The sequence below is a fragment of the Saimiri boliviensis genome, chromosome 6, assembly GCF_048565385.1.
Source record: "Saimiri boliviensis isolate mSaiBol1 chromosome 6, mSaiBol1.pri, whole genome shotgun sequence".
NCBI lineage: Eukaryota > Metazoa > Chordata > Mammalia > Primates > Cebidae > Saimiri > Saimiri boliviensis.
The window spans coordinates 130,033,248-130,050,725 of record NC_133454.1 but is presented as its reverse complement, the minus strand read 5'-3'; the positions used below and the strand labels follow the sequence as shown (position 1 = coordinate 130,050,725).

The 17,478-nt window shown below is 55.9% G+C and overlaps 1 protein-coding gene across 13 annotated transcripts in view; it reads left to right on the top strand.

Annotated features, from left to right (window-relative positions):
• SHANK2 (SH3 and multiple ankyrin repeat domains 2) overlaps positions 1–17,478 on the top strand; it is a 684,346-nt gene that overhangs the window by 310,377 nt on the left and 356,491 nt on the right. For 10 of the 13 annotated variants that reach the window (XM_074401828.1, XM_074401830.1, XM_074401824.1 and 7 more), the window contains one exon: positions 16,977–17,295. In XM_074401828.1, coding sequence (XP_074257929.1) covers positions 16,977–17,295 — 319 coding nt within the window. Of the gene's footprint in view, positions 1–11,050; positions 12,280–16,976; positions 17,296–17,478 lie in introns of those variants that run through there. The other 3 variants (XM_074401833.1, XM_074401832.1, XM_074401835.1) reach the window with 2 other exon arrangements.

The following is a 17,478-nucleotide window of genomic DNA, read 5'->3' as shown; positions in this document are numbered from 1 at the left end:
AACAAAGGAAAAAGTCACAAGGGGCTAGCTTAGAGAATAAGAGGGTAACCCTCTTGGACAGGAGGGCCAAAGAAAGCCTCCTCATGAGGTGACCTTGAGCGTCAGTGCACGAACCTGGAGTTGGAAGCAGCCAGACATGGGAAGGGCAGACAGAGGAGTGCCAGATGGAGGGCAGGCACAGCAGGGGCCAAGGCCTAGAAGTGTGTCCAGGGCACTGGGAGGGAGCTGCCAGGGCCCATGTGGGTGCAGGGGCATGCAGAGGAGCAGCAGCAGCAGAGGCGATGGCATAAGTTCCCTGGAGCCCTATGAGCCTCTATGGCCTATAAGGGGCAGTGGCACACTCAGTCTGCCTGGTGTCTTTGTAAGCTCTGGCTGCTTTAACAAAAATACCATATACCGGTGGCTTAAGCGACAGAAATGTTTTTCTCGAAGTTCTGAGGGAAGTCCAAGATCAAGAGGCCACCCTTAATTGGATCTTAATTTGGTGTCTGGTGAGGGCTCCCTTCCTGGCTTGCGGACGGCAGCCTTCTTGCCATGCCCTCCTGTGGGGGAGAGAGAACGAGACAGAGAGACAGAGATCGACCAACTCCCAAGTCTCTTCTTACAAGGATGCCAATCCCATCATGGTGGTCCCACCTTCTTGACCTTATCCAACCCTGATTACCTCCCATTGTCTCCAGTTTCCATCACATGGGAGGTTAGGGCTTCAACGCACGAATTTGGAGGGATGTAAACCTTCAGGGCACAGGACATGGTGACTCTAGTTGGCCTCTGATGGTCTCAGGAGCTGCTTTAAGTAAGTCACTCTGTGCGGGGAGCTGCTGGGCAGGCCAAGCCCTTCAGCGTGCCACCTGGGCAGTGGTTCTCTCTGCATTGTCCTGGCATCTGCAGTCTGGTACCAAATGCCCAGGCGGTGAGGAGCCTACCAGCAGTGAGCAGAGGCTGTGATGGAGGCGGACGGGGCCCCACAGGCAGCATCGACCCAACAGCATAGAGATCCAGGCCTTGCATGAAAGTCCTTTTCCTCCATGCCTGGCACTCTGTAAACGCTGACTTTCACGGATGCTGGCCTTCGAGGTGGCTGCTGTTACTACCCTTTCTCCACTGTGCAGGCGCAGGCTTGGACAGGCACAGCCACGTGCCCAGGTCTCAAGTAGCAAGGGGGGAAACGGGCACCGTCCTCGCCCCCAGCCTCACCCAAGCTTTCCCTGTGTGCCCAGCAGCAGCTCTATGGATCTGGGCTGAGAATCAGGGCCAAGGGGCTATGCTGCCTCGCAGTGTGTGGCCGCTCAGAAGGTGGAAGCAGCGGGCGCGTTCCCCGAAGGACGGAGAACCGGACCTTCCCTGTCCCCCATGGGCGAGCAGGCCGTGCTACGGAAGGGTGTCTGTGGCCACTAGAAATGGAGCGACACTCCTACCCATGTTTTGGGAGTCCCTCCTGAGCCTTGGTGGGCCCTCCTGTGGGGGAGAAGGGGGTGGACACTCCTCTGCCTGCCCTTCCCATGTCTGGCTGCTTCCAACTCCAGGCTCATGCACTGACACTCAAGGTCACCTCATGAGGAGGCTTTCTTTGGCCCTCCTGTCCAAGAGGGTTACCCTCTTATTCTCTAAGCTAGCCCCTTGTGACTTTTTCCTTTGTTGTATGTATTGAACACTGAAGTCACGGTAGTTTTGAGTTTGCTTATATGGTGTTTTTCCCCCAGGTAAAATGTCTGCAAACTGCAAACAAGGGCAGAGTCTGACTTAATCACCACTCCATCACAGCACAGAGCCCAGACCCTCTCAAAAATGTGTGTTGAGGCCAGGCACGGTGGCTCATGCCTATAATCCCTGCACTTTGGGAGAATGAGGTGTGCAGATCACTTGAGGTCAAGAGTTCGAGCCCAGCCTGGCCAACATAGTGAAACCCAGCCTGGCCAACATAGTGAAACCCTGTCTCTATTAAACACACACACACACACACACACACACACACACACACACACAAAGAGCCAGATATAGTGGCATGCCTGTAATCCCAGCTACTCGGGAGGCTGAGACAGGAGAATCTCTTGAACCCAGGAGATGGCGATTGCAGTGAGCCAAGATGGCACCATTAAACTCCAGCCTGGGCAACAGAGCAAAACTGTCTCAAAAACAAAGATGCATGCTGAATAACTTCATCCAATAAATGAATAAATAAAGAGAAGGCACATTCCTACATCCTACTTGGGACTTTCACTGTGTTTGTCTCACCATATGGAGTATCTTCCCACCATGAACACTGCCTCCCACAACTGGGGCTTTCTGGAAGGCCTGGGGCAGGGGAGAGGGCTTCACACACTTTTCTATGCTCAGGGCATGACAGAAGACCCCACACACAGTGGGAGCTTATCAGTACATGTTCTGGTTATTTTAAGTCCTTGTCTGACGCTTCAACACTTGGGTTGTTTGATGCTGCTTCTAACGACGGTGGCTTCCTTTGGTTGCACACTGCATTTTCCTTCTTCTCTTCCTAGCTAGTAATTTCTGATTCTATACTGGACATTGTTATGTCGGAGAGACCCTAGGTTCTGTTGTCTTCCTCTGACGCATGTTTCGTTTTTCAAGTAGGTCGTGAAACTGTCAGTGCAATGCCTTGCCCCGTGGAGGTGCGATGTGAGGCTTTGTTGGGGGAGTCTCTGTCTGATCCTGGGATGGAGTCCTGACTCCTGGACCCCTCTAGGGCTCCAGCAGAAAGCTCCGCAGAGTGGCTTGAGGCAGGAGAGCTGCTGCCCTTCATGAAGTGCCCACTCCCCGGCCTCCACTGAGGGTCCAAGAGGGAGCCCCCTCTGTCCCTAGATCTCCGGGCTTCTCCTTCCTGGGTTTCTCTAGCCTGTGGGATTCTCAGAGACTCCATGAGACCTCAGCAGGATGAGGACTGGTCACTCCACTCTATAGCTGAGAAAACCGAGTCTCAGAGCCCTGCCTTGAGTCAAAGGACTGACCCAGGACTCACATGTTCCACCACCAAGCTCAGATTTCACTCTTTTATAAGAAGCTGGAACAAAGGACCCCATCAAGTCCTGTGGAAAGAGGGTGGCTCACCCCAAGAGGGGTCCCCCAGCTCAGCTCTGGTTCCTCCCAGGGCTCATGGTGCAAGATCACCCTGACCCCCTGGCCCCTGGCCCCTACCCCCAGCCCCCGGCCCCCGGCCCCTGGGTGATCTTTCTTGGCGTGGCTTTGCTACACCCCAGCGTTTTACTTTCTCCCTTCTGTTTGCTTGTCATCACGCTCAGGGTTTGGCCCAGGGTTTAAGCTGGAGGTCACGCTCGAAGCCGGCCCTTGTACCTTCCTCATCTTGGAGCTCCTTCCTGGGACTGGCTCCAGGAGGGCCTGGGTCTGAGTTACACAGGAGTAGTGTCTTGCGGGGGGCCACCCTGTCCTGGCCTGGGTCAGGACGTCAGGACCCTGTCTCTAGCGGCCCGCTTGCCTTCAACCGCCCACAGCCACCTGAGCTGCGCAGAGAGACTGAGAACGCCTGTCAGGACCTCCCTCGTAACCAGCTGTTGTTATCATAGCTGCAATGGACAATCAGCAGTGATACCAACTCGAGTCATGGTCATGGCGGCAGCTCCGGAGCTAACCTCTTTCAAGTGCTGACTGTGCGCCGTGAGCCCCTAGCCCACCTGGCCTGCATCTAGGCCCCTGGTTGTCGTTCCTGCCTGAGCGGCCCGTATCCTTGAGAACTGGCGGAACACATCTCAGCACATGAGTCTGAGAGGGAGTCTGAGTCTGGGAGGCCCTGGCGTCCACGGTCACTCTGCTCTCAGAAGGCCAGAACAGGGGTGGCTCATGCTGCCCGTAAGCCACTGCACACCTCTCGGCTCCACCCTGTTCCCCAGTCAGGACGGCGTGTCCCGCACACAGTAGCATCCTGTGCGCTGGGGCTGTGGCTCTGCAGGAGCCGGTGGCCAAGGCTGGAGCTGCGTGGAGGGAGGGCAAAGGAGGCAGCGTCTGGAGGCTGCCATTCTTCTAGAAGATACATTCTTGGGAAACCTTCACCTCTCTTTGTGGTCAGACCCACTTTTACCCTCCAGAACTCCTCCCCACTGCCCCCCAGAATAGCCCCAAATTCTTGGCCCTAAAGCCCAATTCAGGGTCAGGAAACCGGAGTGTCTCCTCCTGGAGTTCCGCCCCCAGCCCCTCTAGCGCTTCCTCCAGCCAGGGAGAGACACCCTGCGGGAGGTTCCCATGCCCAGGCCTCCGTGCCCTCGCCCTGATTTTCCACGGGCGTCCGTCGGTCCCGCAGGAGCAGAGCTTCCCTCAATGACTCCAGCGACGGGAACATTACAAACTCCACAGACTCCTACCTCTTTGTACAAAGATAACCCCGCATTATTGCTGGGATGCCTTTTTATATCTTGCGTTATTTATAAAAGCATGATTCATTTAACAATTATTGTGAGATGGAGAAATGTTGCCTACTAATATTTAAATTGCAGTTATCTAAAGCTACGAGGGAAAGAAGCAGGAGCTGCTATTTCGGATCTGGTGGGGGATGGGCAGGAAGAATCCAGCTCTAGCTTGTACCTGGCCGCTCCTGCCGCCCCTGCTCCCGGCTTGGCCCCCGCTGGCCTGGCTGGGGCTCTTGTACACACACTTTCTCAGCATTCAGTCTTTGATCCTGCAAGGGAAAGTTGAGCTCGGGACTGGTGGGCCACTGAGACCCTCTAGAGTTTCTTCTTTCAGCTACTCATGGATCTCCAGTCTGACCAGAGTTAGAGCCGCCTCCTGTGAAGTTATTTGTGTTAAGGTGCAAACAGGCTCGGGTGCTCCCCTGTACCTCCCTCTGACACATGGGGTGGGGCCTCAGTAAATCTCCGGGATAGCAGGGCACCCCCCGCCCCAGAGCCCTGGGAATTTTCTTGGCGTGGCTTTGCTGCACCCCAGCGTTTTACTTTCTTCCCTTCTGGTTTGCTTGTCATCGCGCTCAGGGTTTGGCCCAGGGTTTAAGTTGAAGGTCACGCTCGAAGCCGGCCCTTGTACCTTCCTCATCTTGGAGCTCCTTCCTGGGACTGGCTCCAGGAGGGCCTGGGTCTGAGTTACACAGGAGCAGTGTCTGGGGGGACCACCTTGTCCTGGCCTGGGTCAGGACCCTGTCTCTAGTGGCCCAGCTGCCTTCCACCGCCTGCAGCCACCTGAGCTGCCCGCAGAGGCTGAGAACACCTGTCAGGACCTCCCTCGTCAACAGGCTGTTGTCATAATCGCCGTGATGAACAACCAGCAATAATAGACCAACTTCAGTCATGGTCATGGCAGCAGCTCCGGGGCTAACCTCTGTCGAGTGCTGACTGTGCATAAGTCCTGCGCCCAATAAGCACTCAGCCCCCTGAGCAGCTCCTTGGAGTGGCCGCCATCGCACTGCTTGCTGTGTTATTGGTGATCCAGAGTCCAGGGACATTCTGTGACTTGTGGACAGTCACCTCATGGGATTTGAACACAGAAAGTCGAATGGCAGACATTGCAGAGAGGCTCTCAGGGTCCCTGGACCAGAGTCCTCCCTGAGAGATGTCATGTGCCCTGCTTTCTTGCTGGAGACCCGGCCTCACGGTCTGTACCAGACAGGGTCTGGGTCACCAGCAGCAGAGTCCACTCTGGCTTGTGGATGCAGGAGAGGGAAGACTCTGACGGATGTCAGGCCGTCACTGCGCTCCAAGAGGGCCAGCCAGCCAGGCCTGGGAACTGCGGCTGCTGGCGTCCAGCCGTAGGTGAGCTCTGTGGAGCACATGGTGCCGTGGACAGTCAGAGGCGCTGGCAGGAGCCTGGCCCTGTGCTGGAGCCGGGGCCACACCCGCCGGCCTCTGTGAGTTGCTCCTCAGCGCTTTTCTGGCTACCTGGGTATCTGATCGGCTCGAACTCCAACCTCAAAAGCCAGGAAGCTGAGGGATGAGCCCTGGCTGTTTCCAGGCAGGATGTGGGGTACAGGGAACTCCAAACTCAGTGAGGACGCTGAGGATGCCAGCCTGGCCACACCTGCTTGTGAGGCAAGGCAAGGTTGGCCCACGAAGCCTGGCAGGGCCGGTCTTCTCAGGGTCTGGGCAGCTGATAGCATGGCTGTGGCTCAGCCCAAGCCTCCCTCGGCCTCCGCTGCGTGCCTGCAAGTCCCTGGGCAAAAGTGAGGGTAGGGGTGGGGGTAGGGCGGGGGTCGGAGAAGGAAGGTGGCTTCTGGCCTCAGGTGAGCAGCACCCAGAAAGATAATGTGACTACACTGTGAGCAACAGCCCAGGAGTTGTTTATTACAGAGATGGGCAGAGCAGGGGAATTGCCTTGCTGTCCGCTTAACAGATTTTTTAAAAATTAAGTATATTATTCAGTGGTCACTGACGCTGCCTCCGGGTACCACTGTTACAAATATTAACTTACTTTCTCCTTACGACTCTCCTGTGAAGTGGCACCATTAATAGCCCCACTAAACAGACTAGGAAACAGAAGCACAGAAAGATGACGGACTTTTCCAGGGCCACAGAGCTGGGACTTGCCCCCGACGGTTTCCCCACCGTGTTGCGTACACCAAGCCTCTCTCCTTCGCGCTCCAAACATGAGCTCGGGTGGTTCCACCCTCTGGACTGAGTTGTGCTAGTCTCACTTTACAGATGGGGAAACCGAGGGTCGGGGGTGTCCAACGAGCCCATGGCTGCAGGGGGCATGAGACAGAGTCAGCGCTTAAACCTGCATCTTGGCTCCCATGCCTGGCTCTTTCCAGACCGCATGAGCACCGAAGCCACAGAAAGCAGAGGCGATGGCCTGATCAATACTGAACAGGGGACGTTTCTGAGATCTGTGAGCGCCTCCAAGTCTCACCAGGTGTGTTTATAACACCTGGTACAACCCCCCTGCCAGGACTTCAGAGCACCTTGAAATGTTCTGATGTGCAAAGAGCTTTTTTTTAATGCAAGAAGTGAAATTATTTTCAGCCCGTTGTCAGGCAGTTGTCAAAAGACATAGCAAATAAAGGGATTAGTGAGTCTGAGGGTTTGGGGGGTGGTGCCGTGTGTGGGGTGAGTCTGCGGGGTGCTCGTGGGCAGGGGTTGCAGGGAGGGTGGGAAGGGGGCATGGGGCTTGGGATGTCACCGGCTTATGAAGCACTAAGGGCCAGGTGCTGGAGCTGGGCTGAGTACAGCTGAGCTGCTGTCTGAAGGGCCAGGCTGGGAGGCGGAGAGTGGAGTTCATTTGGGGGTGACCCTTTTCCTTCCTGGAAACTCTCTGACTTCAGAGCCTTCCTCTCCTCTTTTCTCCTGGTTTTTCATCTGTCCGTGGACAACGAACAGACTCAAAGGGTGGTCACCTGCGCTTCGGGATGGGTGGACGTGTGGGCAGGCAGGCAGGTGGACAGGTTCGCCACTAGCCACTCACGCTGTGACTCTCTGCTGCCGGCCTGCCCCTGCCCAGCTCACACCCGGAATTCTTTAGCTCCAATCTCTCCCTCTTCCGGAATGAAATCCATCTGAAATAAAACCTCATCTGCATTCAGTAGGAATGTGGCCACCACAAGCCTCCAGGGTTGTTTTAGGCCCTCCAAGCAGCACCCGTATAGGAACAGAGGATCTCAAGGCAAAGGGAAGGGAGGGCTCAGCCATCCTGTGGGCATCTGGGCTCCAAGGCATGGAAGCCTGTGTGGGTGCAGCAGGGATGTCTGACCCTTCCTGGGCCCTGGGCAGCTTAGCACCTGGCCTCTCTGAACCTCATCCGTCTCAGCTGACAGCCTCGCCACTGGTCTCAGGAACCCAGCATGGCAGTTCCATGGAGGCATTCCCAAAACCTGAGGCTTTTCTCAGAGAAAAAGATCTCTGGAAGCCTCAGGGGAAAATGGGTTTTTAAGTTTCATCTTTTATCTTTGTCTTAATTTTCATCTCAACCACTAGCTCTCGGTCGCCCTCGGAATCCTTGTTTTAGAGATGGGAGTGGCGCTAGCTAATTCCTGGAATTCCCCGGGAGGCTCTGCACATGCCTCTGCTGCCCCGTCTCTCCAAGGTCACCTGGCTGGCGGCAGGTTTCTGGGTCTCCGTGGCCTGGAGGGCAAAGGGCCAGGCCTGTGTGCAGATGGGAGGAGAGTGCAAACCATCTACGCCCAGGCTCGGGGTGAGCGCATCCCCTGCGATAACCCCAAGTGTGGAGTCCTGTGAGTGCTCAGACCGCGAACACTCATACCCCACATTTGTCCACGGACTTCCCTCCCAGCCAGGCAGGCAGGGCAGGCTTCAGGCCACCGACATGCTCATAAAACGAGGGGTGGAATGAATGCTGATGTTTGCATGGCCACCTCCCAGGGCTGAAAGATAAATATTCCCCCAGGAAAAGCAGGGATGGGGACACCCAGTGAAAAACACCGTGGAGGGCGCACATGGGTTTGTTCATCAGGGCAGAGTCTCTGTCTTCGGTGCCATAACCTCCCCAGCAAATGAGTCAGTGGTCCGCACGTACTAGGGAGGAAGGAGGCCAGTGGTGGGTGTGGGGAAGGAGGCTCGTACAGGCGGGTGCTGCTGCCTGCATCTGAGGGCGAGAACCCCTGCACACGGAAAGTGAGCCCCGCTCCCTGGAAGTATCCATGGAGAGCCTACCACATGGCTGGGAGGGCGGTATCAAGAATGGCCCAGCTCCCTGGGCAGGATTTCTGCGGGGTCAACCAGAAGACCCCATGTGGCAGAGCCTGGCCCAGGGCAGGGCACTCAGCAGGTCCGTGCATGAGACTGATGCAGCCACCGCCACCCCTGGTCTTTGTGAATGGTTTACGCCGCCGCCTCCTCTGAGTGTGGGTGGGAAAAGTTGTCTGCTTATTGAAAGAATTGAAGGTGTCTGTAGAAGGGATCCTTTAGCCGGGGGATGTTCCCTGGACTCATCGTCTGGTGTCCAGAGCCCCGTCGTGCCCCGCCCCTGCGCAGCCTGAGAAGCAGGCCTGGGTCTTCGTATCTTGCCGTCTTCTGCACGTGCTCCCAAACCAGATGGGACATGGGGTATACAGGTGGGGGTGGACAGGGCAGAGGGTCCCTGGGGATGGAAGCCAGCCATGTTCCTGGTGTCGGGGTCTTGTCTTGGAAAGGCTTCTTCCCTTCTCCCTGAGCAGCCCAGGGTTCTTGGAACCCCCAACTGGGTCCTGCTTATGAGCAAATGCACCTCCAGGCCCAGCTGCTGCACACACAGTTGAGGGCGGCCGCTGAGGGTCCTTTCGGGAGCAGCCGTGAGCGCGGCGGCATGGCTCCCATCCAGAGGTTCTGCGTTCCGCTCTGGTTCAGATGGGGCAGGGCCGTTCAGCCTTGCTCAGAGTGCCCAAGGAGGTGCAGGTACCCATGGGACACACGGCGTCTCTGCCCTCAGAACTGTTACTTAGTGCGAATCTTAGAAATGGCTTTGACTCAGTTTTATGAGTTGGTGACGCGTGGTAGGGTGAGAATGTCACCCAGTGCAGAGTTTTGATGTGGCTGATGCGTCTTTTGACGTATCTGACAGAGGTGGCCCCTGTGAGGGGAAGAAGTCTCTGTCTTGTCCCCTGCCTGTCCTACCAATCAGAACAGATGCAGGATTGTCACACAGCCCCAGGGAAGTGGCTTCTTCCCCACACCCTCCACCCAAGGTCTTCTGTGGCCAGCAAGGTAGCCAAAGATGGCAGGACAGCACTGGCCTCAGGCCAAGGGCCATCCTGACCGGGCCAGCCCAGAAATGTACAGGCTTTCCCCGCACCGCCGCTGGCCTCAAAGGCAGCAGCGCAGGAGCAGTGATTGGTTCGGAAACTTGGCTCAGGATGAGGCTCTGTGCTTTTGGGAGAGAATTGATCACTGACAGATGGAGGGGGTGTTCAGCGTCGCTGAGTCTCCCCGAGAGTTCCTTGAGCTTTGGTGAGTTCTCTGGGCTCACGTGGCTGAACACACGACCAGCCGGGTCCCCCAGCTTGGAGGAGCTCCCTCTACACACCAATACGGACACGGTGGCATCCCCGTCCCAGCCTCCTGGCGCTCGCCAGCCAGGGCAGGCAGCCAGGCCGGCACACGGCAGTGAACTAGACACTCACCATCTGGAAAGCTTCTGGCTCCCCTGGCTGGTCCACCCGGAGGACACATCGTCAGGCCCCCAAAAGGCGGGGACGCTTTGTGCATCTCAGGAGGGTTCTTCTGGAAGCCGTTAAGCCTTACTCAGAGTGTCCAAGGAGGTGCATGAACCCCGTGGGACACACTGGTGGCCCTGGCCTCAGAACTGTTTTCTTGTGCGAGTCTTAGAAATGGCTTTGACTCAGTTTTACGAGTTGGCGATGCACAGTGGGGTGAGAATGTCACCCGGGGCAGAGTTTTGATACGGCTGATGAGTTGTGTGAGTTAAATAAGAGATGAGGTTTATTGTTATTTCTGGGGTTTGTGGGGTTTTTTGTTTTAGAGGCAGAGTCTTGCTCTGTCCCCAGGCTGTTGTGCAGTGGTGCAATCATAGCTCATCCAGCCTTGAACTCCTAGGCTCAGCTCATCCTCCTGCCTCAGCCTCCTGAGTAGCTGGGACCACAGGCTCATGACCACACCCGGCTAATGTTTTTAAATTACTTTTCATGGAAACAGTCTCACTCTGTTGCCCAGGCTGGTCTCAAATTCCTGGGCTCAAGCAATTCACCCGCCTCTGCCTCCCGAAGCGCTGGGATTATAGGCGTGAGCCCCTAAGCCGAGCCAAGAGATGCTGTTGTAGTGCCCAGCCGATACAGGCACACACTCAGTGTCTGTGGGGGTCTCGCTCTCCCTAAACCCAGAGGCCCTCACCGAGGCTGCCGCCAACCTGTCCGGGTGCACCTGCAGGGAAAAGCTCCTGGGAGCTCCCAGCCTTGTCGTGCTCATGCCACCATTTTTGTTGACACAAAGTGTGTCAACCACATGGAATTAACCCTCAGTGCTCTGGTTGCTTTTCCTTGTCTCATCTTTCTCTGGTTTTTGGGGGGCGGGGGTATTTCTTTTTCCTCATCTTGTTTCATCTTTCTCTGGTTTGTGTGTGTGTGTGTGTGTGTGTGTGTGTGTGTGTGTGTGTGTGTGTATGTATTTCTTTTTTCTCATCTTTTCTGGTTTTGGGGTGTGTGTGTGTTTCTTAAATTTCTGAAGCACTTCTGTTAGCAACCAGGAAAGAGAAACCGCAGCACACTAACGTACAGCCCAGCAGAGGCGTTGGGCAACAGAGCCCTGCCCTGGACGCTCCAGGTAGCTTCAGGAAGCTCATCCTGGTGTAGAAAGAACTCACCGTCCCACCTGCCACAGGGCACCAGTGTGCACACACTTCTCTGTGTGTGCTTCATAAATCTGACTTCCTCCATGTAGAATTTCCGAGGGGTAGCTTTCCTCTTTTCTCTTCCTCTGTTGGGTTGGAAATGCTAAGGAAATGCCTAACGTGACCCTGAAGAGCTTGCTTTTATCTGCCGCCTGGAATCGGGGCCATCCTTGGCAGGGTCTCGGTTTAATTGTCTTTTTAATCTTTCTTTAAAAAAAAAAAAAAAAAGAAAGTGGGAGGGGGTGGAGTCCTGTTTTTTCCAGGGTAATTACCTCGATGGGGGGGAGCCAGAGAAGTCATGGGCACTTGTGTCTGATTCTTTTGAACAGAAATATAGGTCGTGTTCAGGAATTGCAGAATGATGGCCCTGTCTGCCCAGAGAACGTGGGTCTGCTGTGAGGCTGGTCTGGGGCTTGGAAGCTTCCCTCCCCCCTGACTGTCTTTCCACATCTGCTAGCTGACAAACAAACTTGGCTTTTTCTTTAAAAAAAAAAAATTTTTTTTTTTAAAAAAATAGAAAAGCACAGTGCATTATATTTAGGCACAGGCGCACGGAGCGCCCAGCACCAGCCCGAGTTTCCTTGGATAACTGGGGCTCAAGCTCACTCATGCCTCCCGGCGTCTCCCGGCTGCCAGCTCGAGGACGTCTGATCTGAGTTAACCCTCGGCAGCGCCGTTTTCTCAATGCCCTGAGCACAAAAGCAGAGTAGCCGGGCTCACATGACGCGCGCCTCGAGAGGTAGCCGGGTTTGAGAGCAGCCCGTCTACGTGCGGTTGGTTCCCAGCTGACAGGCAGAATATGGGGTGGGCTTTGTCACCAGCACGCTGGGTCTGGCATACCCAGCTATGCTCGGAAGTGCACCGTGCCCAGACGCCCGCCACCTCTCCCCGGGTCCCAGCTTCTCTAGCACCGAGGGGCCGGGCTGCACGCCTGTCCTTCCTCCCATCCAGGAAGGTTATATAATGAGCGGACCGCTGCCAAAGTCAGAGGGAAAATGAAGTCTTTGTTAAATGCCTTCACCAAGAAGGAAGGTAAGGAAAAAGCTGTCGGGAGCCGGGTGCATGGGAATCGGCAGCTGCTGGCTGGTTCTTGGGGTGGGGGAGAGGGGGACGCCAGCTCCTCCTAAAATTGCCGGTTGTTAATCCCTGGCGTGTCAGGGGATGATGACTTGGGTTAGGGATACGGTTTGGTCTGAGTTGGTCTGGAATACAGCACGCTTGAAGGTCTCGCCTTATTGTGTGCCACCCCTGAGCCTCCAGCCCTTCTGGGGCTGCATTCCGGAACGGCCATCCGCGGGGACAGGGACGGTGGCATGGAGCGTGTTAGGAACTAAGTCCTAGGGAAGATGAAGGAAGTTTTGACTGGAGTCCTCGGCGACCAGAGGGCTGACAGACACTGGCCGAGGCAGGTCGGGGCACATGGCTGTCCGCACCGAATGGATGACTGCCTCCCGAGCCGCTCCTGGCTCTCCGGTCCCTGGGTTGCAGTGGCAGGGAGTGGATGGGGAGGGAGCGTGGCCAACTTTAAAAGTGCACTCGCTCTTTGTCATACCTTGTGTGATTTTTATTGTGGGGAAAAAAAATGTATAAATAAATGCATGTAAGCCAGCTAAGAAAATACCCACCTACTTAGAGGGTGCAGATTGCCTGAAAGGAGGAGGCAGTTGGGTGGAATATTAATCATTTTTCAGACAGAAAACAGTTATTTTTAACCCTTTTCACACACACACACACACACACACACACACACACACACACACACACACAAATCATCATTTCCATGGATGGTTCCAGTTAGAGAGTTTTGTCAGAGAGCTCTCTGTTTAGGGAATCAGATATCATCGAAAGACGTGGTTTGAAGGAAATGGGGAGGGCACTTTCCAGCCCCAGCTCATTGTAAAATAAACCCTGAAGGAAATTCAGTGCTGAGGAAACTAATTTAATATGAATCTTGGTAATTAAGCGAGGTAATTTTCATTAAAATGTTCACGTTGATGTCACCGGTGTGATTTCCTTTGAGTGACTTGCCTGGTCTGCAGAGTAAATGTATTTGAATATGTCCCAGCTCTTTGCTCCTTAATCCCCCCAGGGTGGCCTCCCTGTGTGAATTAATCCCCCTCCCTAAGTCCCTACTCTTCTGACACATTCTTAGGAATTTGTATAAGTAACAACCTTTGTCTGTGCCCATTTTCTGACATTTTTCACCAAAATTCACCTTCTGGGACTTCGATTTTCGTAATCCATGAACGGCATGAAAATTTCAGTTGGGGGTTTTGGTGTCAGGCTAATTCTGTATCTGTTCTGTTCTTTTATAGACTTTTCTTTCCTAATGAGTTTGTCTTACCAACTGGCAGGAGCCCCCCAAATGCCATCACTTGCTGTGAAGGGTGAACATACCTTCCCCAGTTTGCAAGGGTCAGAAAAAGAGACTTGGCTGCATTGTCGGGGTGGGGAGGCTGGGCGTGAGGGAGTCATTTGTGGGAGGCAGCCTTTCCATGACGGGGGCCCTGTGATGTCTCCTCCACGTGGGTAGGGAGAGTCCTGGCCTCTCCAGGGGTGCCCCAGGAAGTGGGGGGCTCCGAGGCTGCTTTCTGCTGGCTGTGTCTGTTTGAGATTTTGGCTCTCACACCAGTACAGTCTTCCAACCCATAATCTCTGTAAATGAAAGATAATCGCTCTCTGAGACTGTGGGCTCATCAGCCGTTTGCAAGGTCTTTTAATCCACCCGCCCAGCCCCCTCCAATGTCAGGCAGTTCCTGGATCACCCGGAAGCCCTCTGGGCCGGTCACGTCTTCCTAAGCCTCCATGTGAACACTCAGTGCTCCACAAGTTTTTTTTGTTTGTTTGTTTGTTTTTGGTTTTTTTTTTTTTTTTTAGTCTCTGTCTGCCTGGAGGGAGCGGCACCAACGTGGTTTTCCCTCACGACTAGCAAAACACAGATTCAGGGACCTGTCCCGGTCATGAGGTTTTTCTCATGGGTGGTGGCTGTGGATCCCAGGTGAAGTCCCTCGAGGGGCTCTGGAGGGAGAGGGGTCCACGGCGGGTGCTGTCAGCCATTCCCATCCCTTGCCTCTCCCCAGCCAGCCTGGGTGGCGTTCATGGATCCATTTGCTTTGAGAAGTGAGGAGTGGGATGGAAGTCTCGGCTGAGGAGCCCCTGCTGCTTAGTGGGGGTCCTCACCGGCAGAGAGGCTTCACAGAGGAACCAGATAGGAGCAGGCATGAGACCGCGACCTCCCCAGCGTACCACCTCCGCATTCCTACCAACAGCAGGCACTGAAGTCCAACTCTGCCAAGTCTGAGTGTGGAACCTCAGGATGCTTTGCGCCCCTGTGTGGCTCCCCAGGCTTGGCTGTAGCTCTGTCCCCTGGGCTGCCCTGTGTCCTGGGGAGAGGGGGAAGGTGTGCCGGGTCACAGCTGCCTCCCGTGAGCTCTGCCTGCACCATCCATCTCCCGTGAGCTCTGCCAGCACCACCTTGGTCCTCGGGAGCTCTGTCAATGCCACCTCTGTTCCTGTGAGCTCTGCCAGTGCCACCTTTGTCCTCAGTGAAATCTAGCAGGACCACTTCTGTCCCTCATGACCTCTGCCAGCACCACCTCTGTCCCTCATGAGCTCTGCCAGCACCACCTCTGTCCCTCATGACCCCTACCAGCACCACCTCTGTCCCTCCTGAGCTCTGCTAGTGCCACCTCTCTTTAGTGAGCTCTGCCAGAGCTATCCCTGCCCTCATGACCTCTGCCAGCGCCACCTCTGTCCCTCATGAACTCTGCCAGCACCACCTCTGTCCCTCATGACCTCTGCCAGCGCCACCTCTGTCTCTCGTGACCTCTGCCAGCACCACCTCTGTCCCTCGTGAGCTCTGCCAGCACCATCTCCGTCCCCATGAGCTCTGCCAACCGGACCTCTTTCCCTCATGTGCTCTGCCAGTGCCACCTTTGTCCCTGTGAGCTCTGCCAGCACCACCTCTATCCCTCATGAGCTCTGCCAGCACCACCCATGCTCCCCAGGAGCTTGGTCACGGCCACCCGCGTCCTAAACTACTTGTGATGTCCTCCTTCTCTGAGGCATGAAGGTCCCCCCAGACCCACTTCCAGGGAGGACGTGTATTTTCTCTTGCCTTGCAGTTTGCCAGATGGTAGCCCTGGTCATGTGCAATGGGAACTTTAGAGCCAAGCGTGGCTTCATCCTAAGGGCTGAATCCTGTGGCTGGTGAAAAACGGCAGCAGGCATGATCGTCACAGGCCAGGAAGAAGCCCATGCCTTTGGCCAGCCAGTGGTGATGGTCTCTGCTGTTTGCCCCAGAGTTTGGAGGGCTGCCTTTCAGGAGGGCCTCTGTCTCGGAAAGGACACTGGCTGTCTCAGGCTCTGGTACTCTGGGTGACCAGGGCATCTGGGGTATGGCTGCCACCCCTCACAACTCCCAAGGGCTGTTGCTCTCATTCTGAGCCTCTGAGCTCATTAAGTCAGGAGAGTGAAGGCCTGGCCCCATCTAGAGCTTTGTAGGATGCCAGGTAAGGGATGCCCAGCCCCTGCCTCCTCACACAGCCCCCACTTGATGGGAGGGAGGAAGATGCCTTCTTAGTGAGCACTGAGATTGAATCATCTGGCTGGTAGATGCCGAGACTCCCTTGGTTGGCTCAGACTGCGTGGCAGAGCACCACAGACAGGTGGCTGAAACCTCAGATACCGGCCGGGTACGGTGGCTCATGCCTGGAATCTCAGCATTGTGGGAGGCCAAGGCAGGTGGATCACAAGATCAGGAGTTCAAGACCAACTTAATCAACATGGTGAAACCCCGTCTCTACTAAAAATACAAAAATTAGCCAGGCGTGGTGGCAGGCACCTGTAATCCCAGCTACTCAGGAGACTGAGGCAGGAGAATTGCTTGAGCCTGGGAGGCAGAGGCTGCAGCGAGCCCAGATCACACCATCGCACTCCAGCCTGGGTGACAGGGGAAACCGCATCTCAAAAAAAAAAAAAAAAAAAAAAAAAATACTCCAGATATTTACACCTCACAGTCCCAGGGACTAGAAGTCTGAGATCAGGGTGTCAGAGGACCGGTTCCTCCTGAGGCCTCTGTCAGTGGTTTGCGGATGCCGCCTTCTGTCTGTTTCCTCACAGGTCCTCTCTCTGTGTGTGTCCGTGTGGTCATTACCTCTTCTTACAAGGACCCCAGTCCTATGGGATCAGGGTCCCCATTAATGCCCCTCCACCCAGATGATCTCTGTAAAGACCGTATCCGCAAATACTGGGAACTTTTGAGATACTAGGGGTTAGGACGTTAACACACGAACTGGGGGGACGCGGTTCAGCCCAGCACAGAGGGCCAGCTTTGGCTTTGGAGAGGGGGGATGCTGTGGTAGGCAGCCTGCTGCCCTCTCTGCTTCGTGTGATGGGGTGGCCCATCCTTACACATGCCCAAGCCAGCCGGATGTCTCCCGGGCCAGATGGAAGCTCGGACCCCACGTCCCTTCCATGTGAAGCACTGGCTTGAGCTCTGTGCAACAGAGATGTTCTCCGTCCCCAGCCTGTCTCTCTGCTTCCGTGTCAGGGGTGAGTTCTGGGCCTGGTGGAGTCCAGCTGGGGTCTCGGCCCAGGACTCACAGCTCCCCTCTCTTGGGCTCGCATGGGGGCTTGGACACACGCAGCCCTGCGCCTCCCTAGGGTCCCTGCCCGGCTGACCGCGACGCAGATGCCATCACCCCGCTCTCTCTGTTCTTCTCCCCCAGTGCCCTTCCGAGAGGCCCCGGCGTACTCCAACCGCCGGCGGCGGCCCCCCAACACGCTGGCCGCCCCCCGGGTCCTGCTGCGCTCCAACAGTGACAACAACCTCAATGCCAGCGCTCCCGAATGGGCCGTCTGCTCCACGGGCACCTCGAACCGCAGCCTCTCACCCCAGCTGCTGCAGCAGATGCCCAGCAAGCCCGAGGGGGCCGCCAAGACCATCGGGAGCTATGTGCCCGGGCCCCGCAGCCGGTCCCCGTCACTCAACAGGCTGGGCGGTGCAGGCGAGGATGGCAAGAGGCTGCAGCCACTCTGGCACGTCGGGTAAGGAGCGGGTGATGCCAAGGCAGGGAAGAATGCCATGTGCTGGGGCTCCCACCTCCGTGGGCTTGGGGCTGACCTGGCGGTTGAGCAGGCAGCCCATTTTATTCCAACCCCGGTGTTGAGGAAACTTCAGTGCCTGAGTTTGGCCCACTAGCCCTGCTGGCACGGTCTCCCCTGGAGCAG